Source organism: Lepidochelys olivacea, assembly GCF_965140295.1.
Source record: "Lepidochelys olivacea isolate rLepOli2 genome assembly, chromosome: 5".
In the NCBI taxonomy this organism is placed as follows: domain Eukaryota; kingdom Metazoa; phylum Chordata; order Testudines; family Cheloniidae; genus Lepidochelys; species Lepidochelys olivacea.
The window spans coordinates 89,259,917-89,286,713 of record NC_140415.1 but is presented as its reverse complement, the minus strand read 5'-3'; the positions used below and the strand labels follow the sequence as shown (position 1 = coordinate 89,286,713).

Sequence of the window (26,797 nt, the reverse complement as noted above, 5' to 3'; positions counted from 1 at the left end):
TTGCAGAGGTAACACCCCCCCTTTACCTATGGCATCTTACAGGAATATTTTTTAAATTAAAGCTAATATTAAAATTATCTAATACAAAGGTTAAGGAAAGAGTTTCTATGCAACTGGGAATAACATACTACACCATGAGCAGCATCAACCTTCTACCAGTTTAGTACCAGACTAATTATTATTACTGAGGGTACGTTTGCAGTACAAGCAGGGCCAGGTTTACACCTTATGCCCGCTTAGGCACAGCATCTTCAGCACCCCCTTTGCCTACAGCTGACCTTTGTGTTTTCCATAATAATTGAAACTTTTAACCCATTTTTAACTTCTAGGTGCCCCTAGGCACGTGCGTGCTGTGACTAATTGGAAATCCGGCCCTGAATACAACAACAGCGTTAGTGGCCCAGCTGTGGTGCTCCGCTCTAACACAGACCCTTACTTCAGAGATGGATGGAAGGGCTTTTCTGTTGCAGTAGTATAACCACCCCCTCCAGAGGTGGTAGTAGGTGGATGCAAGAATTCTTCATTGCACCTAACTCCATTTACATGGGGGCTAGGTTGACCTAACTATGGTGCCTTAGTTTTTTACAGCCCTGAGAGATGCGGTTAGATTGACCTAGGTCAGAGGTGGGCAAACTATGGTGGCCCGTGGGACTGTGCTGCCCGGCCCTTGAGCTCCCCGGTGGGGAGGCTAGCCCCCAGCCCTTCCCCTGCTGTCTCCTTTTCCCCACAGCCATGCCACAGTGTGGGCAGTGCTCTGGGCCGCGGGGCCGCGTGCTCTTGCAGGGCAGCACAGCAGCATGTCTGATTCTGGCTGGGCTGCGTGGCTGCCAGACATGCTGCTCTGAGTGGCATAGTAAGGGAGCTGGGGGCCTGGGGCAGTCAGGGGACAGGGACCGTTGGATAGGTGTGGGAGTCCCGGGGGGCGGTTGGATGGGGCAGAGGTTCTGGGGGTGCAGTCAGCGGATGGGAAACAGGCAGAGTTGGATGGAGGTGGGAGTCCTGGGGGGCCTATTAGGGGGTGGAGGTGTGGATAGGGGCAATCGGGGGGTTGGATGGGGGGAGTCCTGGGGGGTGGTTAGGGGCAGGGGGTCCCAGGAGGGGAAGGTCAGGGGACAAGGGGGGGGGGGGTTGGATGGCTCGGGGGTTCAGAGGGGGGCAGTCAGGGGGTGGGAAGTGGGAGGGGTCGGATAGGGGTCAGGGCCAGGTTGTTTGGAGAGGCACAGCCTTCCCTACCGGCCCTCCATACAGTTTTGCAACCCCAATGTGGCCCTCGGGCCAAAAAGTTTGTTCCCCCCGCCCCTCGGTTTTAGGTGTACACCAAGCCTTAGAGATGGGGCCACGGAAAGCCACTCCATGCCATGCACCCCCCCCCCCCCCCACACACACACACACTCTGGCTGTGCTCAGACCAGTCCCTGCCTGTGCAGCCCCAGCCCCTTCCGAGCCACATCTGCTCATGAATAATTAAAAACGTCATAAATAATTAATAAGACGATTTACCACGGGGGCGGGGGTAAAATGGTTAAATGGAGCCGCTGAGGAGAAACTACCTGCAGCGACGACATAGTCGCTAGACTTCATTGGTCGGTGGCGTGTGATTGACTGGCGAGCATCCTACGGATTTGATTGGCTTCCACGGCACGCAGCAGGTTGGACCAAATGTGTTGATTGGTTGCTAGAGCTTGCCGTGGCTGGTATTGGTTGCCTGAGCTCGGAGGGGGCGCGGCCGAAGGCGTTGATTGGTTGTGAGCGCGGGCCGCGAGGGGTGCTAGTGCTTTGGTGGGGCCTCGGCGCTCTCTCGGGGTGTAGGGAAGGGTCGAGCGGCGATGGCGCGGTTGCCTGGGCCCTGCTGAGCCGGCCCCGGCTCTGCGCTCGTCCCCCGTTCCCCCTGCCGCGCGGGTTGGGTTCGCCCTGCGCGCTGGTAGCGCCCGCAGCTGTCGCCGCCCGGAGGTGGCGGGGCGGCCGCGGCGATGATGAAGGGGGCGCTGGGCAGCCCGGTGGCCGCCGCCATGCAGGAGAGCTTCGGCTGCGCCGTCGCCAACCGCTTCCACCAGCTGCTGGACGATGAGTCCGACCCCTTCGACGTCCTGCGCGAGGCCGAGCGCCGCCAGCAGCAGCGTAGGAAGCGCGATGAGGCGGCGGCGGCGGCCGCCGCTGGCGGCAGAAAACCCGGCCCCGGCCAGAGACCCGGCCCCGCCGCCGGCAAGAGGGAGTCCCAGAAAGAGCGCAAGGTCCTGCAGCCCGAGAGCCCCGCGGCGCCCGGAGCCCCGCCGCAGCCGGGTACGGGGAGCGGAGCGGCCCGCGCACACCGCGGGAGGCAGTTGAGCTCTTCCCTGGGGGGGGCGGGGAGTACTGGGGCCGGCTGGGCGGCGGGCCAGGACGCGCGAGGTGCGTGGGCGGGCGGGTTCCTGCTGCTCAGGGCTGCGGCTGGCAGCGGCTACCGCCTGGCCCTGTGCTGGGCAGCGTCTAACTGAACGCGGGGAGTCTCTCTGAGAGTAGCTGTGAGCCTGGGGTGCTGCCCTGGGCGGGAGAGGGTGGGAAGCGCTTGGCCATTGACTTTCTGAGAATGGTTCAACGCGTTGCCGGGTTCAGCGACTGCAGGTAGGCAGGAGTCCGCGTCCTCCCGTTCCGCACGCGGCCTAAGCGACTGGGCCCATGTCGCCTAGCGAGTCTGGCGAGCTGCCTACAACACACTGCCTGACTTCCAGCCCTGCCTGACCCGAACCACAGGACTGGCTTCTCCCTCCCTCGCTGTCTCTTATCTTCCCCCAGGCTTTTCTTCTCCAATCACCTCTTGATGAATGAGATCTAAAGAACTTGGGGATCAGCTGGTTCTGACTTTAAAGAGGTTACATTTAAGTCCAAATACATGATCAAATGATTATCTTGTTTCAGCATTAAAACAATGAGGTTGGAAATGAAGTTATACCGTTGTCCAGCAGTAGGTGAACCAGCTAGGGCTAAAATCTGTGTACAGTTGCGTTTATACTTTTAATGTTTTTATTTTCATGTTCTGAACACGAAAATTGTGTGGACAGCAGGTAATCAGATGCACAGACTAAACTGTGGTGGTATGACTTTAACCCTTTATATTTTATAAGTAAGTCCACTCTTTGTTGAAGGCTAGAGTGCTTAGTCTCTAAGGTGCCACTCTGAAATCTGGTAGAAATTCAATGAAACTACTCTAATAGCACTGAAACTAAAATACATAGAGGTAAAACTGTTTCAAGTGTATGAGCCAAAATAATTTAGGAGAGTAGTGACATTGAGATTGAGCATTTATTTTGGTTGTCTTTACTTTTTAGCATTTTGGAGGTGAGCCTGGATGATGTTGAAACACAGCTCAGTGATTTAAGGATCTAATTTAATAAAGAGAAACTACTGATGTCTGTAAAGTGATTTAGAAAACTAGGGCTAGTGTTACTAAACAACAAAGTTGACCACAAGCATTTGTGGATCCTATAATCAGACTGCAGATATATAACATCAGTTGAATGTGAACAGCTTAATGGAGCCAGGATGTCACTTCTGTTTTTAAGTCCAGTGTTGCAGAATTCTTGCCAGAACAGTGTGCATCTGAAAGTTCACTATTCTTTTATATATAGGTTCTTATACTGCTTTCAGTATTTTAGTACCTGAGCACTTTACATATGGAACAACTTTAGATACAGGCTTACCATGGCTGTGGCTTGTTGGTGCCAGTACAAAGTGAGCTGTGCAAATGTAAATATTGTATGTCTGGTTCTAGCTATTGCAATGGATTCTTTATATTTTGGAGCACTGTAGTAGTGGTAGTTGATTGAGGGGTTGGTAAACTGAACACCGTGGGCTGGTTCTGTGTGGTGCTTGTCTTCTCAGTGTTTCAGCATGTGTTTTGGCCAGTGTTTAGTATTTTGCAGTTTCCCCACAGTTCTTTGAAGCTCCCAAGATTGTCGTTTTGGAGCATCAACACCTGAGGTGCTAGAGAGCTAACTCAGACTTTTCAAGAGCATAGCAGCGCCTGCTTTGTGAAATCAGATCTGTTTATTTCATGCCTGCATTGGTGCTGTAGCATAATTCGAGTCAAGGATAAACAACAAAATCCCTCTTTTCAGTTGTTTTCTTTTCAAATATGACATCAAATGAGGAAGGAAAGCCATTCTGCAACTTCACACCCTGTCTGTGGTGGAACAGTGTTGAAGACCCATGACCATGTTTGTTGCACTGTCTGCCTTGAAATTGACCAAAATGCTCTGGGGGCCAAAGTCCTCCTGAGCAGGGATGAGGCATCAGTAGAACCTCAGAGAGATTACAGTGAGAGTGGCACCAAGATGGCTTTGACTACTTTGAAGGATAATCCCTTGAAGCTAAAACTTTGAGTTGGTCAAGACTGCTGAGTGCTAAGATTTGGTACGAGAGCTGCTTAAACAGTGCAGGCCCAACTCTTCTCTGTTAAATCTGGCAGGGCAGCGTTTCTATCAAAGTAGGTGGTAATGTCATCTTCAAAGCTGAAGGCTCTACCAGGCATTTGTGGTCATTGGTACTGCTCTTCAGGTCACAAGATGAGACAGTCTCTTCCAAAGAGGGAGGAGTTACTGAGGAGTGGCTAGCAACACCCCACTGCTAGATATCTGCCTCGTAGCCTCTAGACTCTCTCCCACAGTCATTCATGTACAAGTAACAGAAGGGGATGCCTGTTCACGACTAGTCCTGTGCAAGGTTGCCATAAAGCTAATAGTTAGGGCCCTACCAAAATCAGGGTCAATTTTGGTCTGTTTCACAGCCAGAGGGTTTTAAAAATAGTCAATTTAACATTTTCAGATATTTTCATCTGAAATTTCATGATAATGTAACCAGGGGGTCCTGACCCAAAAGTAAGTAGTGGGGTGGGGGATTACAAAGCTGTTGTAGGGGCCATGCAGGATTGCCACCATCACTTCTGCACTGGCTTCAGAGCTGCACTCTGAAATCAGCAGCCATGGAGCATCCTGCAGCTGGAAGAGGCTCGTGGAGGTGGGTCTGATCTCCCCCATGCAGCTGGGGGTGCCTACCATGCAGGGGTCCAGCTACTAATCCTGGCTGGGCTGGAGAGAGATGAGACTTCCTCTTTCCACTGTGCTTCCTGCAGCTGAAGGAGGTTCTCGGAGGTGGGTCTGATCTTCCCTAAGCTGCTGGGAAAGCCCCAGTTGTGGGCTCCTAGTTGCTAGTCTCGGCCAGGCTGGGGAGGGACAGGGCTTCCTCTTCCCCTGCATGGCCAATCTTGGGGCAGGGAGGGAGATCATACCCAACTTTGGGTGCCTCTCTTGGCTGCAGGCAGCTCCGCGGCTGTTGCCTTCAGAGTCCAGGTCTGAAGGCAGCACAGTCGCTGAGCTTCTTGCAGCCAGGGGAGGTACCTGGAGTTGGGTATGATCTCCCCACTGAGCGTGACTATGTGGGGGAAGAGGAAGTCCCATGCCTCCCTAGCCTGCAGACGACGAGCTGGAACCCAGCAAACAGTAGGAGCCCTTGATGGGGTGCCCCCGGCTCTCCACTGGCTAGATTTCACGGGGTAGATTTGATTTCCCAGTTTGTGATTTTCACAGCTGTGAATTTGGTAGGGCCCTACTAATAGTACAGTTTTTCTCGCACCCTGCAGGCTAACATTGCACCCTGGGATTTGGTGCTCGTGGTACAGGAAGCTCCATGTTAGACATCAGCCTCTTGCACCAGAGGCTATGGTGCAGACTATGATTTGCAAGGCATTATTAGTGCTCCAAGGCTTTATTACTTAAACTCTTTACAGATTTTTGGGTGAGACTGTGGGTTGAAGTGCAGAGGGCTGCTATTTGAGCTCAGATGAGCCAGAGCCATAGACCAGAAGGGACCAGCAGATAATCTAGTCTGACTTCCACAGACCATCAGCACCTGCACACTAGAACCAACAACTGAAATTAGACTAAGATACTACAGCCCACAGGAGACTAGACTGTTACATGCCACAGGAGGTACACCAGTGTCTGAGACCACAGCAGTGATTCCAAATATATCCACTATTGAGGACCTCCACAGAGGATGATCATACGCTTCCTACTTTCCTTTATTTTTGGAGGGCAGAGGTGGAGAATCTTATAACCTCCATGATTGAGAGGACTCAGTGCCAGGACCATCCTGTTTGAGGCAGATGAGCTTTTTACCTCCTGTTGTACTCCAGTCACCTTAGATGCATGGGTCCTGATCAACAATCAGTGAGACATGATCAGGTTTTCAGAAGCCTGTCAAGGTATCTTTTCTCTCTACTTTGCCCCTGCATGCTCTCTGCTGCCTCAACATTCAGAAGACCTGTTGCCAGAAAACCAATCTTTTTCTGGCAGACAGCCATCAAGCCCTGCCACCAGACAAAAGAGGATAAAGGCAGCAGGGGGTGTGTGATTAGTTGTTCCAGATATTTCCTGCTAATCAAAATGACAAAAGATCTCTGGCCCACCCTAGATTTCAGGGAGACTGGGAGTGGCTAAATCAGTATGTTGTCAAAGAGAGGTTGAAGATGGTCACTCTGAGAGTGGCCATACCTCTTCTATGCAAGAGCAAGGCAGCTGACAATTAAGTCCAAGTGCTCTGGACTTAATTTCAGTGCTCAGGAAGTATTTCTATGCACATATATACAGCCATAATCTGATTTGCACTTGAGGAACATTGCTACCAGTTTTGTGACTTGTCTTCTGGGAGGGTGTTGGCTTCATATGCTTTCATGAAAGGCCACAACTACCATCAAGCATATCTGCATAGGCAGGAAGGGCATGTGGTTTCTTAATTGAACAATTGACTGATTAAGGACACTACTCTGAAGAGTTTTCAATGACTGATCTATATCAACATCGGGGTGTTCCTAACCGTAGGGTTCATGATAGGCTACAAAAAGTCTAAAATTGTCCCTAAAAAGCAATTAGAATTCTTAGGAGCCTTTCCTGGATGCGGTTTGACTGAAAGCATCCTGCTGGACCCAGTACAGGATCCAGAGCATCGCCAATCTGGCAGAAAAAAATACGCAAGAGCTTGTTAAACTCCTTGCAGGCTGAATTTGTCAAAACTGTAGAGTTCTCTAATGATCCCCACCTGTGTTGAAGGGTACAGCTTTATATTAAAGATAAGTGAGGTTGCTTTCTTGAATTGTCTTGTAATAGACTTCAAGGGACTTGTTACTAGACTCTTTGCAAATTAAAAGCTTAAGTACTTGAACAGCCAAGACTGATTCTGGTATTAGAGTGAAAGTACAATTGTGCAATTTTCATTATAGTAGCTTGATCTAAGTTATTTCGTTATATGGGTTACTTTGGCTAGAAAAAAATTCCTAGTTAAGAGCTGTTCCTTGCAACATGTAAAACCTGAATATAAACATTCAGCATTTTTCAGAAAGATTTGAATTTCACTCGTCTAGACATCCTGTGACTTCAGATCTTCAACTAGTAAAACTGTCCCTCTGTCAGGCTCTGCTCAAAAGTTCTATATAATATTATTCAATATAATGTTTTTTGTGGTTTGAATGGAGGTTTTTTGTATTTGCATATTACTGTTAATCATCTGCCTTTTTTCTTTGTCTTGACTGGTTCTCAGCTTTTATTCCTAAGTGAGTTCCCACTTAATCATGGAGCTCATCTGAAAGTGAGCAGTTTGTCAAGCAAATGGAAGTCAGAAGTCCAGGTGTCTGTTAGGTGTTGGCCTTGCACAGCTCAATATTAAATCTTTTTGAATCCAGAATACGCTCTCCCTAGGCTTTGTTGTTAATTAGATGAGACAGTAATAATAAGAGCAGTACCATTGTCAGTATTTAATTGACCTTACCTTTTTTTTTAAATAGATCTCTATTCTTCAGACTACCAAGGTTCTGGTGCTTCCTTACTCTTTCAGAATAGTGGTGGATGTTTACTGTTTGCAAAGCCTTGTTCTTTGGTCTTTGAGCTGCTTTTGTGTGTGGTAGGGTGAGGGGAGGGGTATGGAATGTAGGTATTGTAGCTTTTGTAATTGTCTCTTGATGTTAGTTCAACTCACCCATTCTTAAAACAGTCATCAAATTGCATTTGCCAGCTCTTTATTGAAAGGGCCCAGTGAAATGTAGAGCTTGCATTTTCTACCAGTCCAGGCAAATAAAAGTTGCTGATCCTGCAGTAATAAAAAGCTTTGTTCAGTTTGTCTCTAAGCCTATTATGAACATTTTAGGTGATTTGTTTCCCATCTTTAGCATGTACATTTTGGAGATGGTGTAGTTTAGACATCATCCCTGATTGCTAAAAGATTAATTGTATTATCATCCACCATTTTAGTGGGTAGTAAGACACTGAATGTTTTGAAGAATCCTATATCTTGATGATAGCTGTGAAAACCACAGTGTGTCTCTTCTTTTAATGACTAATTTCAGTATAATTATTCCAGATATATGGGCATGAGGCTGTACAGGGGGAACCTGCTGTAGGTGATTCTGTTACAAAATGCTGGCATATTGAAAGCACAAGATCACAAGGTGGAAGTCTATCTCCATTTAGTTCATTGTGTTTATATTATATGAAATAGATATAAAAAATGGTGTTCTTTTATGCACTTTCCTAGTCTTCTGAAGGGAAAAATGAAAACCAAATTCTGTTGGTTACAACCGTACTTCTCCCTGAGTCATTAATGAATCAGATTCCTGTATGGTGCCATATCTTATGTCTGTGACCTTTGAATTATAGAGCACCATCTCCCATTCCCAATTCTAGTCAATTAGGACAGTAACCTTGTTTTGATGTTTAAATTCATTGTATTTTGAGGTCTCCCAAAACTTTCAGTTTTGTGTGCCACAGATTTTTATATTGAAAATAAACAGCACTCAAGACTTGGGGGGTAAGGAGGGAGAGGTATGATAGCTGGACGTTTTGGCAACTGTGTAGGGAATATTTGGACGGGGAGGGGTTGGGACACCTATTAAGTGCGGATGTTGGTTTTGTGTTTTGATAACCACAAGGCATTTAAGGCTTTAGTCAGTGTGTTTTTAATTCCTTTTTTTTTTTTTTTTTTACAGCAACTAGCTGCCCCACTACTCATTCTCAGTATCTGTTACTACATGCAACAGCAGTGAAGTATGTTAGCTTGACATTTCTTCAAAAATAGTCAGCAGTGAAAAAAGCTAAGTGTTGACAGTCTTATCATTAGGCTTCAATGTCAGTAGCCCAGTGGGATGAATGGGTCAGCTGACCCGGTTCACAGCTAGTTGTTTTGATCTGCCTGCATACTCATGCAAATATCACAATATCAGTTAACATTTTGACAGCTAACCTTCATAACACAAAGCTAGAGACTTTTTCTTAGCTGTGCTAAGTTTTTAACTGTTTAAGAATCTGTTTTCATTTTTGTGGCAAATTGAGCTATATGGGCAGGACAATTTCTATGGTCATAATCATGTATATAGGGCCCCGTGTTAATTTTGATGATGGAATTGCTCTGTTAGATGGGATGTAATAGTGTGGCTCTGATCACTTGTCTTATGTAATGTTAGCAACCAATTTGGACTAGATTATGGATGTTAACCTCAGCTTCTGGTCACATTTAACAATTACTAAATATATTCTGCATATCTACGTTTTCCTCTTTGGTTTCAAATCAGCAGTGTTCTTCACTTACTGTTTTAAATAATGTTGTATATAATTTGTTGGCTGCACTTCGGTAATGGGCAGAATGATTTATATACAGTTTTTAAATTGCTTTAGTTTCCAATTCTGTAGGAACGATACTACATAAAATGTTTGCTCTAAGGCTAACCTGTCTGGAGTTTTCAATTTAAGCTGGGATAGGAATTTTCAGTGAAGTGACCTGCATTATATTTCCTTTATGAAAGGTTGAGTGAACTCCCAAAATCCCATAAATTTCTGTGGCATACATTAGCTGCCCAAAAGTGAGAGAGTGGAAGTTAGTGAGGGATATGTGAATAGCTTAAATAAGCCACAATTGATGAAGATGTTGCCTGTGAACTTGAATTCAGGCCCCTCCTGTGCATGTGTTGTGAAAGTCCTGAATTACATGATCATATATGACCTTTTCCACAGGTCCTCTGCCTCATTCATTGATTCATCCCCAGTTGTTATTTAACACTTGTCATGCAAACCCTACACTTAACCCATTATTTTCTCTGTGTGTTTCTATAGTGCCCTTGTGACCAGGGTCCCGGGGGTGGCCACACTGAGGTTACTCAATTAGGGCAAACTGCAAAGAATGGGGCAGACAATCCCCAAAGCTGGTGGATATTCCCATACTTGGCTTGATAAATCTAGCAGAAAACAACAGCTTCTATAATACCTTACTGATTACCCAGAAATAAAAACACAGTTCCCTTAAAGCAGTCCAGCCTTTGGGCTCCCTCCCAGGCAGCCAAGTCAGATATGAAAGTTCTACCAATCCTAAAGGATTGGACACATTACTTTCCAAGTTAACAAATACTCCAGATCTTACCCAAATACATGCTTACAGCCAGTTCTTATTAACTAAACTAAAATTTATTTAAAAAGAAGCGTGAGTGAGTATTGCTTAAAAGATCAATATACGTACAGACATGAGTACAGTTCTGATATCGGTTTCATAGTAGAGATGGTGAGCTTTGTAGTTGCAAAGAGTTTTCAGAATTAGTCCATAGGTTATAGTTCAGTGTTCATATTCACCGCTATCCAGGTGGGACTGAAGATCTCAGTCTTATGGACTCAAGCTTCCCCTGCATAAAGCATCAAGATCTGAGATGAAAGGATCAGGTCCCAAGAGTCTTTTATATAGTTTTCTAGCAGCCTCTTGAACAATAGGCTTTTGTAGTAACCTTCTGTTTCCTAAACATCACTGGTAATGAATAACATGGTTAACATAAGGTAATTATTCATTAAGCAGTTCATATACAGTTTACCACAACCTTCAGACAGACACATAGACTGACATTTTCACCCAAGATTCATCTAAATATTAATATTCCCTTTTGATTTCTGAGTCAATAGCTATAGTAATAGACAGGAACTGTCTGTTTACATGGCTAACATCTAACAAGATACAAGTAAACACATACATTAGTATCCCCTCTAATTCTCAAACAGTACAGGATTGAATTTCAAAGTTCTAGCAGATTTAACATGGAATGGCCCTAATTACAATTTACATACTCTTCTAACATGTCTCTAAAGGTTGAACCTGGGTCAATTAGCCTGTGAGCCGCTTAACCCTTTCTGGCCATGTGTCACAGCTCTCCTCATGGTATCTGAATACTTCATAAAGATTAATGAATTCATCCTCACAACATGCAGGTTAGATTCAGTGGTGGTATTAGTTCCCTCATCAACAAAATGAGGGTACTGAAACAGAGGCCAAAATTGCCAAGTGACCACTAATTTTGGAGGCTCAACTTGAAATACCTATGCTCTGATTTGTTTTAAGATTACTTAGGGTTTTTATAGCTCTTCATATGTCCAGAACTCATCTTCCATTGACTTCAGTTGCATTTGTGTGTTCAACACATCTGTGTATCTGGGCCTTCGGTCACGTTTTGGGCACTCAAAAAAAGACACCACTGGTGACTAACTGTAAAAAGTTTGGTTGAAGTGACTTGCCCGTTAACTCATTGGAATTCAGTGGCAGAGGCAGGGATAGAAATAATTTCTCCAAGGTGGCATTAACTACAAGGCCATCCTTTCGCTTTCTGTGATCATCTGCCTCATTCACTACACACCTTCAAACTTCTGTCACAATTAAGGCAATGATCCTATATACAACAGCTTTATTCATTTCTAGAGCGTCATGCATTCTGCACTGAGTAAGGTAGGAGTCCTATGAGAAAAATAGTATGGGATCATGTAATTTAAAGACTGTATCGTGGTGCATACATAAAAGGAGAGCAAATTATGATTGCTTTGGCAACCTCAGTTCTGCCATTTCCTGAGTGCTTGGCTTTGCAACCTTTACATACTGTCATCTAATTTCCTAATTTAGAAAAAAAATCAGTTTTTTTGTTTTTTTTTTTAAATCGTATGGCATCATAATCACACCCACATGTTTCATCAGCAGGTTAGGTCCATTGCACAGACTTCTTCCATTTAAACTAACGGAGTAACTGATAGCAGTATAATTAGAGTCAAGGTGGGTGAGGTAATATCTTTTATTGGACCAACTGCTGTTGGCATGAGAGAGAAGCTTTCACATAGTTTCCGCTTCAGCTCTGTGTAAGCTCGAAAGCTTGTCTTTCACTCCAGTAGCTGTTGGTCCAATAAAAGATACCTCACCCATCTTGTCTCTCTAATATCCTGGGACGAACATGTCAATAACACTGCATACAGCAGTAGTAATTGTCACTCTCTATGGACCACCACTAGAAAGGGATGACACTTTGTCAGTGGATTTCACATCTGTTTACTGATTGTAGAGGAATGTAGACACTGGGGACTCCTGGGTTCAATTGCAGGTTGTGGCAGAATATGTTCTAAGGGGTATAAATCTGCCTGTTTTTGTCCCCCTCTGTTCCTGTTTACATCTAGCTCCCTGACTCCTGTTCCCCATCCTCTGGCTCCTGCAGCAGCCTTGCTCCCCCTCTGCCCATTCCTCATCCCTCTGTGTTCCAGTCAGGCTGTTCTGCCATTTTGCTGTCTGGGTGCCCACAAAAGGAGAGAGAGTTCCTGTAATAATTTTTTTTAACATAAGCAAAGTGAGGTATTTTCCCTAATCTTGTTTTCTGAAATGGCTGCACTATGTTAGCCAAAACACTCCAGAATTTTCAGCCTGGGGCAGATGCCTGGCATGGTAATTTCAACCTGAATGCCTAAAGTTTGGACTTATAAGCAACAGAAAATATGGTCTTTTATCGTAAGAAGTGTTAGGCAACCTTAACCACAGTTTGGCCAACAACTACCAGCTTGTAACTTGGTAGGAGTGCAAAATTAGAGGACTGTATGGTGGCATAGTCTTCTCTTTTGAGCCTGTAGACCGGTAATTGCAACTAAATCTATTAATGCTGCTTATGCTTAGACTCTTCACAATTTTTTGTGTGCAGGTCAGAAGCGAGCTCCTAAAAGGGGAGAACAACAAGGATGGAATGATAACAGGGGAACGGAGGTAAAACAAGACAAAGCTGAATGGAGACCATCTTTTAGGGAATACCGTCCCTATGAAAAGGAGAGACAAGTGGAGTTCACAGTAGAAAAGTATGTATTTCTAAGAAGATGCAAGGTGGTCCTCAGTGAAGAGTTTGGTGTCCTGAGATGCTTTTATGGAGTACTATTTAGTTAGCACCTAGTAGTGTGGTAGCCCAGTTTTGGCTGTATAAAGACTGATATGACAAAGAATCTATCAGTTCTCCAGTAAATTATCCTGTATTTATACAGTAGTCAGAATGTTGTACGGGTCTGGTGTCTTCATGTCCGTTACATTTCTAATGGAATAATACAAGCTTTTTTGGTAGTTAAGCAATTGGTTTAAAAGTCTGGTTTCAGTGTCTGACATATAGTACTTAATATTTCATGACTTCAGCATGTGAGTATTAACATCACCAACCAGATTTTAAGTAATTGTACATCTAGGTCCCATAGACTCTGAAGCAAAATGAGACCAAATTCCGTTAACCCTTAAATTCTGTGGCAGCGCTCACTTATTGTATCTCCATGAAATACTTCTGCCCAAATACATATAACTAGCCCGTAGCTAAAAATAATAGATGTACAACTCATCAATGCTTGTTGTCAGCAATGGCTGCGTTTGTGTGTGGTGGTTTGTACTAGAACTCCTCTTGAGTTTCTTATAGTCCTGGTATACACCCTGCTACATGCAAATCTAACATATGAGGGCAGTAATAGTGCCTAAGAATTAGAAAAAAGCAAACAATTAATACAGTCACTATTACTGACATAAGGATAAAAGAATGCGGACCTTAAACTCTGCTCACATTTAGCTTCTGTCTGTTTTTAATCCTGACAAAGAGCATCAGTCTGGGCATAAGATCAGTGTAGTGTAAGATGTGATCTAAAAACTTCTAGAAATAGTGAGTATAATTGATTGATTGATTATCACAACTACACTAAAGCATCCCTATGACACCAGATTTTCCCCTATTAACTTTTATATAGAAGTAGTCTGACTAGAAATCTTCCTTGTCTTTCAGGCCAGTTGACAGATTTGACCGGGAAAGACCAATGAGAGGTCGTGGGGGAGGAAGAGGTGGAATGCGAAGCCGAGGAAGAGGTGGTGGGATGAACAGAAGTCTTAATGGCTATGACCAAAGAGGGAAACGGGAATTTGAACGACAGAGTGGGAGTGATAAAACGTAAGTGCTTTGTGTATATACTGCTCTCATCTAATATATTGGTAAGAAACACACACCTCAAACATTTCAATATCTTTTTGAAGGGTTGAAGTGGGAAAGGAATATATTCAACAATTTAATACTGCTTTTGGTTTGGTACATCAATGAGGGAGGAATTTTCCTAATTTGAAGAATACTGTTTCTGTCTCTAGAGGAATCAGAACAGAAGACAAAAGGGGTGGAAGTGGAGCTCGGAACTGGGGAACAGTTAAAGATGATCTGAGGTATATGCAAATTTGTGCCCATTCTAGTTTATAATAATTTCTGTAAAGTAATAGGCTTGCCTTTATTTCAAGCTTTATCCATTCACCATGTCTTTAATTGTTATGGCCCCTTTGCTCATGCTTACTGAGTAGATCCTAGCCTGAAGGAGATTCTTCATTTATTGCAGGGTTCCAAGTATCTGTTTGCCTAAGGCCAAGTCATCTTTTCACTAGAGTGAAATATACTTCTCTTTCCTATTTTAGTAAATGGTGGGCTTGGGCACTGTGACTGGCCTGTGTAAATTTTAAAGAGAATTCTACAATGCTAACAAATATCTAGGTCTTAAATTGTTATGTACTCTTTATCTGGTTCTGTTTGAAATCGCCTTGAACTGGAAACAGGACCAGAAGCCACCTTTTCTACCCCTTGACACAGTTGGAGGTGTGCTGCTATTTCAACTAAATATTATTCTGGTAACTGCATAAGACAGCTTTCCTCCAAGGGGACATAGCAGGACTAAGTTGCTTGTCTGGGTCCTCCTAAACTGGCTTACCGTGGGGAGAAGGGAGGCAAAACTTCTAATTTATAGCAGGCTCTGTAATGGCCATTAAATTGTATTCTTATTCATTGCGTTGTCTAAATAAAGTGCTACGTCTTCATATATAAACACCTTAATAGCTCACAAATGCATATTTTTATAATTTGAACTTAAAATAAGTTTTTCAGGGTTAAAAATGGGGGAGAGAGTAGAATTAGTTGTAATTTACAATAAATCAGCTGGGTAATCTTAAAGTCTTAAGGTAAAAGTTTGTACCTTCCATCAATAGAAATTGGTCCAATAAAAGCTATTGCCTCACTTACCTTGTGTGTCTCTCAAAAGCATGTAGGTCATCTGGGCATTCCAAGTGCTGTTGAAAGTCAACAAAAATGAATTAAAAATGAAACTAGGTATGTGAAATGGTATAGAGAAGGTCAGTTGGGTATTTCTAGATTACCTTTTCTCATAAAACAAGGGAACACCTATTGAAACTTAAAAATCAAATTTAAAGCTTATTAGGGCATACTACATATTACACAGCACACAACTAACTTGTGGAAATCTGAGCCGCAAGATGGTGAGGCAGATATATATGATTCTAGAAAATTCATGTAAACGCATTAGGTCTGATTTTCTCATATCGAGAACATGCACACTTCTGGCTTTCACATATTTGTGGATTCCACTTCCTCCAGCCAAGGATTTCCAGTGCTTCCCACTGTATAATCTTGTATTACTAGCACACTAAACTAGTCTTGTTTAATGGTTTTGTTGTGGTTTTTGGGTGATCAGTAGATTGGGAATTCTTATGATCACAGAAATGTTCTGATCTAGACAATTCCAGAAAGGGTACTATCTTCAGTTGGTCGTGAAATATGCACATTTACAAAGAATGGGGTCTATTGATCTGTAAGCTTTCAGTATGACCTAGATATGTGGTGGCTTTTCTATTTTGCAGTGAGATGGAACAGACTGCTCCTGTGGAAGATACTGCAGAAACAGAGGATCACCAAGGGGCACCTGAAGGAGAACCTCTGACCAAGTACAGTCTGCCTTGAATATCTTAATTCTAAAATGCAAACGAAATAACTGGCCAGTGCCAATGTTCTTGATTCGTATAGGGAGACATTCCAAGACCATGGTTTTCAATGTGTCTGTAAAGCACTTAGCAGACATTTGGCACCATATAAATGTTTTAAAATGGAAATATATACCTACAGAAAAGTTGTTTCCTAGCCAAATGGGGCTCCAATCCCAGCTGAGGCCTTCAGATGCTATAATACATACATACTAATGCTAAGTAGTGGCACTATTGACCTGTTTAAAAAACAAACAAACAAAACCCTCTAGCTCAGTAGCTTAGATGATAAATTTCTGTAACATATGAACTTTTATTTAAGTAAGAGAGAGAGTGCTCTCTAAGTTACTCTTAAACCCTACTAGGAATATAACTGATATAACGTGTTCTAGTTCCCAGTTTATTTTTAGAAATATTACAACAGACATCTTGTAAAGCAACCCCTCTTGTGGAACCACATAGTGATGATATGATTGAAATACAGTAACAGAAAATTCCCTTATGAATTAGTCAATCAAAGGTGTCTCCTATACAACAGGAACTTCTCCCTTGAGATTCATATGGGGCCAAGAGTGGTCTTCCTCCTCCAAACCCAATGTTAAAAAAATGACTGCTTGGAAAGAGTGTTGCATTGTTCCTTAAAACTAAGGTAAATTGAGATGGATGTTTGCATCCTGATATTCAGTCATTGGTTCTGATCAGTGTCCAAATGTAAAAATTAATTTTGCTTCAAAAGATCTTAATTATCAAGTTAAAATTAGATCAACTCAACTGTTTTTAGATATCTCCAACTTGAACACTACCAACACAAATAACTTGTAGTGAAGGGGTGGTGACATCAAAGTAAGGAGTAACATTTCAGCCAACATTCCTTTACGTTTGAAGTTGGGAAGAATCTAACTGATTGTGTTTGGGTAAGCCATTAGACAAAAGTTGAAGGCATCTAGCTATTGCCAGCCACTTCACTATGATTTTATGTACATTCTTGTTCAAGTTGGAGATATTTTAAAAGATTCTAAGTTGACCTAATTTTTCAACTATGCAATTAACATATTTGGGTTACTCAATGGTTTAAAGTAACTGGTGGTGAGGAGAGTCTCTTGAACAAACTTGAATTAAGAATGTTGAGTTTCCAGAAACTTAGTTTTCAGCAGACTTAAATCATGTGGGCAGTGAAGGTAGTCTGCATAGAACTTAATTCTTATGTATGCACTGTACCACTGTAACAGAGCTAAATATTAAAAATAGCAGTTAAGCCTTTTTACTTGAGTGTCCTGGGTCATATTTCAGAGTCTCACATAATTTTCCTCTTCATGGTAGTTGAAATCAAAATCAAATCCAGCTGTCCTAGCTCTTTCTTTGTAAGTACATGTGTTCTAACTTCAGTTCTCTATTGAACATAGAGACATGAAAAGTACACCCAACTGTAGTGGGCAAATCCGGTTGGCTTTTAATTATGAAACTATTAAATGTGTGAGCTAATACTCTGTTGCTATTTTAGACTATTCTCTGCAGAGTCAATCTGTATTTCCTTACCCTGCTAAGGCTTTCGTTGCAGACAGGAAGGCTAGAAACTTTCCTCCTCAATGAATTTAGATGTAGGAGAAGTCCACAGCAATCTGGAAGATAGCAGTATATGCAAAGGTTCTGTGAAAGGCACACTATCATATGGTATCTTACTTCAGTGTAAATGACTCTCATCCTGAGAATTCTCAAAGCTGTGTTCAAACTAAATATGTATTAAATATATGGGCCTCATTGTGGCTACTTCTGGTGGAAGATAACAGCACAATGAGCCCACACTTTAGAAGAGCAAGTAATGCCATATCTAATAGAGGCAGAATATATAATTAAGGATTGAATTTATTCAGAACAACTTCTAACACCTACACTCTTGCACAAAGTCAGACTGGGGCAGTGTCTTTATTTATGACCTTTGCTGTTCAGCAGCAGGAGTTAGTTGAATAGAATAAAGAAAAGGAGGACTTGTAGCACCTTAGAGACTAACAAATTTATTTGAGCATAAACTTTCATGAGCTACAGCTCACTTCATTGGATGCATTCAGTGAAAAATACAGTGGGGATGTTAATACACAGAACATGAAACAATGGGTTTTACCATACACACTGTAACGAGAGTGATCAGGTGAGGTGAGCTATTACCGGCAGGGGGGGGAGAGACCTTTTGTAGTGATAATGAAGGTGGGTCATTTCCAGCAGTTGACAAGAACGTCTGAGTCCGATGAAATGAGCTGTAGCTCACGAAAGCTTATGCTCAAATAAATTTGTTACTCTCTAAGGTGCCACAAGTACTCCTTTTCTTTTTGCGGATACAGACTAACACGGCTGCTACTCTGAAACCTAGTTTTAGTCTGTTTAAAATGACTTGAGTTGTTTTGGGACTCCTGTGTGCCTAATGCCCCCCTTTCTCTTGGAGGTAGTGCAGTAGCAACAGAGGCCTCCTGGACAGGCAACTCAACTCAGTAGGGGCCCCAGAATAGCTTTAACCTTCCCAGACATAAATAGGTAATTTTGGCTTCTTGAGTTCAGTGATTCCAGCTGCCTTTTGATGACCACTTGCAGTCAGGCACTCGGTTTCAAGTGTCATCTGAAAGCTCTAACCATTTAGTCATTCCTTCCCTTCTCAGTTTATTAGAACTGATCCTTTTAGGAAAAAGACCCCAGAAATTGGGTATAGCATTTGTGATGCTGAAGAACTATTGTTACTTTCCTGGTCTTGCATTTAATAACCTGGAAGGCTTTTAACAGTATTGCACTGCAAGCCTGTATATAACTTTTCTGCCATTATCACTAGATCCTTGTCCATGTTACTGTTCTTCAGCTTTCATTTTTATGCTGGTGCCAGGCAGCATAGTTTGTCTTCTATTTATCGAAGTGTGACCTTATCTTAGTTCTATTTGCCCGTATTTTTGAATTGTCTAGGTTCTTTTCTAGCTTCTTTTTGTTTGCAGCCTCTCCTAATATAGTGTGCACACTATTAAGCTATATGCATGCTGTAGTATGAACATGTTCCAGGATGTCATTAATATATTAAACTATAAAGATAGTACTGGTTCCAATTGTCTTTAAAGTCTCATTTTTACAATTACCTGGAAGACTTCTATGGGGCTTGTCTGCACACTTGGTTTAGGAACTTGTTAAAGCATTTTTTTGAGTAGTAGGTAGTAGTAATTACAGATATATTTCTCTATTTTCTTATTTTACCTCTTACTGAGATTAGATTTATTTCCTTGATCTGCTACTTACTCTTGGTATTAAATCTGTCCTTTTTCAGTTCTCTGGCACCTAATAAATTCACAGTTGTTTACCACTAGTGGTTCTACATTTCCTTCTGATCATTCTTTCTTCAGGAAACCTTCAGTTCCCATCATCTAGTTTGCTGATCTGTTTATCTGACTATCGTTTTAATAGCTCTATAAAGCTAATCTATAGGTTTAGCCAAATCCTCATTAGCATTTCATTCAATATATTTCTCAGTTTTGTTTGCTAAGCTGATAGTGTTGAATGTCTCACCTATCGGAGTTGTTGGTCTTCTGGAACCACTTATTAGCTTGATTAACCTTTTTTCTTAACCCTTTGGCTAATTGTCTTAATTTTAACCTTAATTTTGGCACTAAAATATATTGTTGTTGTGGTTTTCTGACCACCCACCCCCCATCAGCTAGTTACACAATGTAGGTTGAACCTTTTCAGTTGAAGGTAAAGTAAATAGAACTTTTGCTGTCACTAAACTAACCCATGTTTTTAGTGTTTACCATCTCTTAAGGTTTGTCTCTGGCTACTTTTATAACTGGTAATGTGCTATGAAGGCAGATATGTTTGTGATTCCGGCCGCACCCCCTTCTGTATACTACTGTTCATCCAAACAAAGCAATCTCTCTGCAACCAAGAGGAAAAGACACTTTAAACTAATGCTTAGTAAAGGGCTATATCCAAAAAAAAGAAAAGAGAAACTGAAGCAGAATTGGAAAGCAATGTGCAGCATTACTAAAAGTCTCTTAAATGTATACAGGGATACCAAACTAATGGAATTACAAACTTATTTTATTACAGTCCTGCCGTGAGGCCCCACTCCGGGACTCTGCAAGGTATTGTGCAAACATGTTGTAAATGGTCAATCCCTGCACTCAGGAGCTTATAACTTCAGTTAATGAAAACATTCAACAGCTGGATAAAATAAATGGGTAGGAGTGGAGAGCAGGAGGATGAAGTAACAGTATGAACAACATCCTTTCAAGTAGACCTTCAGTGTGCACAATGTATATGGGGGTAGCCGTGTTAGTCTGTATCCACAAAAACAACAAGGAGTCTGGTAGCACCTTAAAGACTAAGATTTATTTGAGCATAAGCTTTCATGGGTAAAAACCCCACTTCTTCACATGCATGGAGTGAAAATTACAGATGCAGGCATAAATATACTGACACATGAAGAGAAGGGAGTTACCTCACAGGTGGAGAACCAGTTCTGACAGGGCCAATTCGATCAGTGTGGCTGTAGTCCACTCCCAATAATAGATGATGAGGAGGTCTCAGTTCCAGGAGAGGCAAAGCTGCTTTTGTAATGAGCCAGCCACTCCCAGTCCCTATTCAAGCCCAGATTAATGGTTTTAAATTTGCAAATGAATATTAGTTCTGCTGTTTCTTTTTGAAGTCTGTTTCTGAAGTTTTTTTTGTTCAAGTATGGCTACTTTTAAATCTGTTCTAGAATGTCCAGGAAGACAGAAGTGTTCTCCTACTGGCTTTTGTATGTTACCGTTCCTGATGTCCAATTTGTGTCCATTTATTCTTTTACATAGGGACTGTCCGGTTTGGCCAATGTACCTGGCAGAGGGGAATTGCTGGCACATGATGGCATATATAACGTTAGTAGACGTGCAGGTGAATGAGCCCCTGATGGTGTGGCTAGAGTAGATATGGGGACAGAGTAGGCAACAGGGTTTGCTACAGGGATTGGTTCCTGGGTCAGTGTTTCTGTGGTATGGTGTGTAGTTGCTGGTGATAGTTTTCCAGGATAGGTTGTAGATCCCTCCCTCTCTGACCTTGGGAGGCAGGCCAGTCCTCGCTTACAGACAGCCCCCCAACCTGAAGCAAATACTCACCAGCAACTCCACACCACACCACAGAAACACTAACCCAGGAATCAATCCCTGTAGCAAACCTTGTTGCCTACTCTGTCCCCGTATCTACTCTAGCTACACCATCAGAGGACCCAACCACATCAGCCACACCATCAGAGGCTCATTCACCTGCACGTCTACTAATGTGATATATGCCATCATGTGCCACCAATGCCTCTCTGCCAGGTACATTGGCCAAACCGGACAGTCCCTATGTAAAAGAATAAATGGACACAAATTGGACATCAGGAATAGTAACATACAAAAGCCAGCAGGAGAACACTTCTATCTTCCCGGACATTCTAGATATATTGGCCAAACGGGGTCTATGCTTCAGGTGTATTTTCTTTAGTATTGAAGTTCTTCAAATACAATTCAGAGATGGCAGAGAATCTGAAGCATTCAAAATACTGTACGTAGCAAAGTAGTCTTACTTCAGGTTTTTTTGTTGTTCTTGGATGTCAAAGCTAATGGTTTTTACTTTACAACTATAAACCTTTAGAGTTGCTGAAGGGGAGCCAGTGGAAGAAGTAGCAGCTCAAGAAATGACGTTAGATGAGTGGAAAAATCTGCAGCAACAGAGTCGACCAAAGCCTGAATTCAACATCCGGAAGCCAGAATCCACTGTTCCTTCCAAAGCAGTGGTGATTCACAAGTCAAAGTATAGAGATGATGTAAGCATTGCTTTAGAATTCTCTAAATTCTGCTTTCTACCCGGAGATCCAGGGTTAGGACACTGTCTCCTATATTAAAACAGCTTCTGAACAAACTGGAAATAAGTATTCATATTTCAAGCTCCTGTAATAGTGTGCAAAAAAAACCGATCAGATTCATTTTGTTCAGTCTCCAGGCATCCCTTTTGTATTATGAGCATGGAATGCTTGACCTATCATGTTGTATTTATACCAAGTTAAGTTTCAGTTCTGCTTACTTTATGGCTTAGTTTTAGAAGATTGAAGTCTGTCTCCTTGCCTATGCCACCTCATGTACAATTTTGTTACCTGAATTGTAGGCACTAGTGAACTCCATTTACTAAATGTTTTATATTTTAACTTTGAATCACATTTTGATACACCCAGTGTTTAGCTTACTTATCGCTTTACTAATGAATTTTTATCTGTGTATACTGGAAATTCAGTTTCCCAGCATCATCAGCATACCAAGTTGTCCTGAATCTGGTCACTATCACAACACAATTATCGCTGAACCACTTGAGAACATCTGAATGATTTTTATGAGGACTGTGGTTCTGCTTCTTAAAGTGATCCAGGAGAGCTTGTTTTATTTTCCATAACTCTTGTTCTGCTCAGAGCCACTACGCTGTTATAACTAAAGGTGTAGGGTGAAATCTTGGGCCCCACTGTCAGTGGAACCAGATTTCTACCGTAGATTCTTGCCTACTTAGACTGTAAGCTTTTCAGGTAAGGGAAGTCGCTGTGTCTGTTCAGTATCTGGCATGATGGTGGGGGCTTGATCCTTGACTGGGACCCTTACACACTGAGAATCTGAATTAAAAAATTGGTTCAGCATATGTTAGTCACTATTGGACTGTGATAATTTATTGGGCAGATTGTACTTAGTAGGCTGTTTACAATCCTACATTTGTGTTCCTTTAGTGTGGCTTTAGACTTCCCCCAGTTACAAGCCTGCTGAGTTTAGGACCCGTCTTTCACAGGATCTGAAGAATGTGCCTTACATTTTATTTTACTCCTGAGTAGACTTTATGGCCAGCAGTGTAAAGGGGCCCTAGTATGGCAAGAAACGTGCCCTAGAGGAGTAGTGACTTGTCTGGTACAAGTATTGCTTAACATGGGCAATCTATTAGACATCAGAATCGGTACATGGGGAATATGATTTGCTGTACCTTTGTAGCACTACCGGTGTATTCGCAAAAAGCAAAGGAGGACTTGTGGCACCTTGGAGACTAACAAATTTATTTGAGCATAAGCTTTCGTGAGCTACAGCTCACTTCATCGGATGCATTCAGTGGAAAATACAGTGGGAGATTTATATACATAACATGAACATGAAACAATGGGTGTTATCATACACACTGTAATGAGAGTGATCACTTAAGGTGAGCTATCACCAGCAGGAGAGCAGGGGGGAAAAACCTTTTGTAGTGATAATCAAGGTGGGCCATTTCCAACAGTTGACCAGAATGTCTGAGGAACAGTGGTGGGTGAGGGGGGGAATAAACATGGGGAAATTGTAAAGGCTATTTTGGAAAATATTATTTTAGTATGCTAGCTATATTTAATGCTAAAAATTGTTGCCCGCTACAGTAACACTAGAGCTGTAACTGTAGCAAGGACAGTACTGGAATGGATCAGTGGTAGCAATGGATAAGTAAATTTTAGTGTTCGATTCTTATTCCTTTCCAGCCCTCCCCTAGAGGGTATCTCATGAGTAAATGCCTTGGGCCAGATTGTGTGGTCCCTCTGGAACTGTCGAGATCTTGCCACAGAGAGTTTTCTGAGTGTGGGAGTTCTTTGGTGGTACAGAGCTAGCATAGCAGTTTCCTGTGTGCTTATGCTTAATTGCTCCCAAGCTAGTGTAGAGCTAGCCTGAGAATGGAGGAGCTGTCATAGTCTCCCTTCTTACCCCCACTGCCACACACAACTTAGGGGCTCCTGGCTATCCAGGAAGTCTGACTTTACTGGTGTGCTATTTGGTTTGTAATATAGTAACTTTTTTTTTTTGAAGCTCTGAGCAGCATGCTAATTGCAGATAAATTCACTTTCAGATGTTAAAGGAGGATTTTGAGGATGACTCCCACATCTTCCGAAAAGCAGCTAATGATATAACTTCTCAGCTGGACATTAACTTTGGGAATCTTCCTCGTCCTGGGCGTGGAGCCAGAGGAACACGAGGAGGTCGTGGGCGTGTCAAAAGAGTTGAAGATACTGGGCCTAGACCAGAAGTGGTGGTAATTTGATTTTGTGGCTATACATTTGTAAATGACATGAGAATTTGAGGGTTTTTTTTGTTTTGTTTTGTTTTTGCTGAGGACTTGTTAGTGTTTTGCTTACAATACTTTACCAGGCTTTCAGTCCATAGTATGTTGCTATATGTGATGAGATTTCAATTCAGATTGCAAATACCGTTTTTTATTTGTGAAGAGTTTATGTTCAAAGGTCAAAGTTCAGGTCACTCTTATGACAGCTGGAAGGAGTAGTATAGGAGAAGTAACTTCCAGTTTCTGAAAAGAATTCTGATAAAATCAGGGAAATAACTCTGCACTTAAAATTACTAAAGGCTGTAGCCTTCAAGCAAAATTATTGTGTAATAAGATTCTAATACTTCCTCTAGCTACCAAGAGTGAAGTTAATAAATGTTGCATGTTTGACCCTGCAGGTTAAGACACAGGAGGTACAACCCTCTATTAAATAAATGACAAGTCAGATATGGTAAATTGTTTCAAAACAAACATAATATAACTACTAATGATCATAGTATCATAGTACCTGCCACTTTCCATTGAATCCCCTGATTTAACATACTCAAAACCATTCTCCTACCAACTGTGAAAGAAGCCATTCTATCTGCCAAGGGTTGCTACTGTTGAGGTATGAAAACCAGAACATGTGGGATGATCCTGAGTCCATAAAACTGGGCAGCTGGCAATGTGTGCTGAGCACCCATACAGATTTCCTGTGGGAGCTACCTCCAAAAAAGGGACAGTCCTGGGGATACCTGGGCTGGTAGCAACCCTATACTGCTTGAAGGTGAACAAATATGGAGGATTGTTGTTGTGGGTGGGTTGGTTTTTTTGTGTGTGTGGTTTTTTGTTTTGGTTTGGTTTTTTTTTAGTAAAATCCCCATAGTTTTTTCAGTTCATCAAGGATAAAATACTTAGCCACATCTAAAGTTTGGAACTTTAAAAGGGACATGGAATTAATCCCTCTGGTGCTTTTGTTAGGTAAAGCTACATTCTGAAAACCTCTAGTAAATCAAGTGTGCATCACTGTCGCTTTTTGTACACAACTAAAAATTAACTCTTCAGTTTTTCAATGTTTAAAATAACTTCTCATTCACTTTGAATGATGAACTGCTTCCTGTGTCTGTCTATAGATTTCCAGTAGCAAGAACCTGAAGTATCAGGAAAATGTCACTTCTCCTTTAATCACTATACCCATACCACAGTGACAGGTACAAGTCTAGTACCTGCGTAGAAATAGTGATGGATACAAAACAGTTTAGAAATAAGCATTAATTGCCTCTTAATGTAATTTAGCAAATAAATAAAATGGAACTAGTTCTTAGTTAGATTGGAGACTCCAGATGTGTCCCTGATATGTGTATTTTTCTAAATTTACTTCCTTCTTTTGCAGACACAAATCATTGCTCCAAATCCTGATGACCCTGAGGATTTTCCTGCTTTAGCCTGAAAGAACTGTCCTGAATGACAGCATCTCAAAGTAGCTGTGAAGAGACCAGTTTTATGTTGCTGTGGAAAAGGATCATCTGAGTCTGAAGGAAAAACGGATTTTTTTTTTTTTCTTGTGTGAAATGATTGCACTTCTGTGGTATTGAGGGAAGGGGGCTCTGGAGATATCAGTGAACTGGGATCTTGCAACAGATTCCAGCACCTCCTATTGGGATAACTGTGTGAAGGCTTATGGTATTATACTCAAGGGATTTCAATAAAGTTCAACAGTACAGTGTTAAAAATGTGTATATAGAGATTATTTAGAATTTTCCATGAAAGCACAGTGAAATGTAAGCTGTACAACATGGTCTGCTATTGGAAATCTGTAGCAAACCCTTGTAGACACTTGAAAGCTGCTTTCCCTACTCCATTGAGTGAAATGTACCTTTGCATATTTTAAGCAGTTATACCGCAATTTTCGTAAGTTGACAAATAAAGAAAACTGCTAATTGGTTTGGGTGTGAGGTGCTTATCACTCACTTCATTGTTCCTTGGTATTGGAGCAGCAAAGTGTGACTGCTTCTACTATACTGTAGTCTGAATATCAATTTGCATTTCTCTTACAGCTCTACCTTGCTTGCCCCCCTCCCCCCAACCGTTTGCTGTTTTCAGTACAAAAACAATCTCGACAATGTAGGAGAGATTTAAATTTAAAACTTCTCTGCGGCACATTTACACTTTCAATTTTTTTAAATGTCCTCCTTTAGTAGAGAGTGAGAAATGGAAATCCTACTTGTGTACCATAGAATAGCCAGGTCCTAACCACAACTTCTTGTATGTGGAAGAGCTGAATGTGAATTGAAATGTTTTCTGGTTCCATCCCTTGCTGTAGAAAACTCTGCTTTAAGAAGCAACTCCAGCTTTTGGCAGTTGCTCCCATTAAAGTAAATTCTAAGACTTTTAAGTATAAGTTTTTACTGACTCATGTGGGTAGAGGAGGAGATTGGGCTTTGCTTTAATGCCAAGGATAAGAGATCTGAGTGTGGCTGCCCAAGTTGGGTACTAAGTGATCCCTTCCTTTTTTTTCCACACAACTATTGCAAAGGCTTAAATACGAGCTGCAAGAGGAACGTAAATTGTTAAAGCTGCATTGGAGCAGAGT

At 42.1% G+C, this 26,797-nt stretch overlaps 1 protein-coding gene across 2 annotated transcripts; it reads left to right on the top strand.

The window, feature by feature from the left end:
* Positions 1-1,771: 1,771 nt before the first annotated feature.
* Positions 1,772-26,148, top strand: HABP4 (hyaluronan binding protein 4). Of its 2 annotated transcripts, XM_084627722.1 has the most exons (8): positions 1,772-2,280; positions 13,001-13,151; positions 14,105-14,266; positions 14,458-14,529; positions 16,006-16,089; positions 21,766-21,937; positions 24,010-24,192; positions 25,598-26,148. In XM_084627722.1, the coding sequence occupies exons 1-8, from the start codon at positions 1,971-1,973 to the stop codon at positions 25,652-25,654; spliced, it is 1,191 nt and encodes a 396-aa protein (XP_084483848.1). In that variant the 5' UTR covers positions 1,772-1,970; the 3' UTR covers positions 25,655-26,148. The 2 variants fall into 2 exon arrangements, with proteins under 2 accessions (XP_084483848.1, XP_084483849.1); XM_084627723.1 differs by lacking the exon at positions 14,458-14,529 and having other exon boundaries at positions 1,773-2,280.
* The last annotated feature ends 649 nt before the right edge of the window (positions 26,149-26,797 follow it).

Bases quoted from the DNA above. Each gene is read 5' to 3' on its own strand.
- HABP4 (XM_084627722.1), top strand. From the start codon at position 1,971: ATGATGAAGGGGGCGCTGGGCAGCCCGGTGGCCGCCGCCATGCAGGAG. The intron at 14,267-14,457 runs GTAAGTGCTTTG...TTCTGTCTCTAG, and splicing joins CAGAGTGGGAGTGATAAAAC to AGGAATCAGAACAGAAGACA. The intron at 16,090-21,765 runs GTACAGTCTGCC...ATAAACCTTTAG, and splicing joins GAAGGAGAACCTCTGACCAA to AGTTGCTGAAGGGGAGCCAG.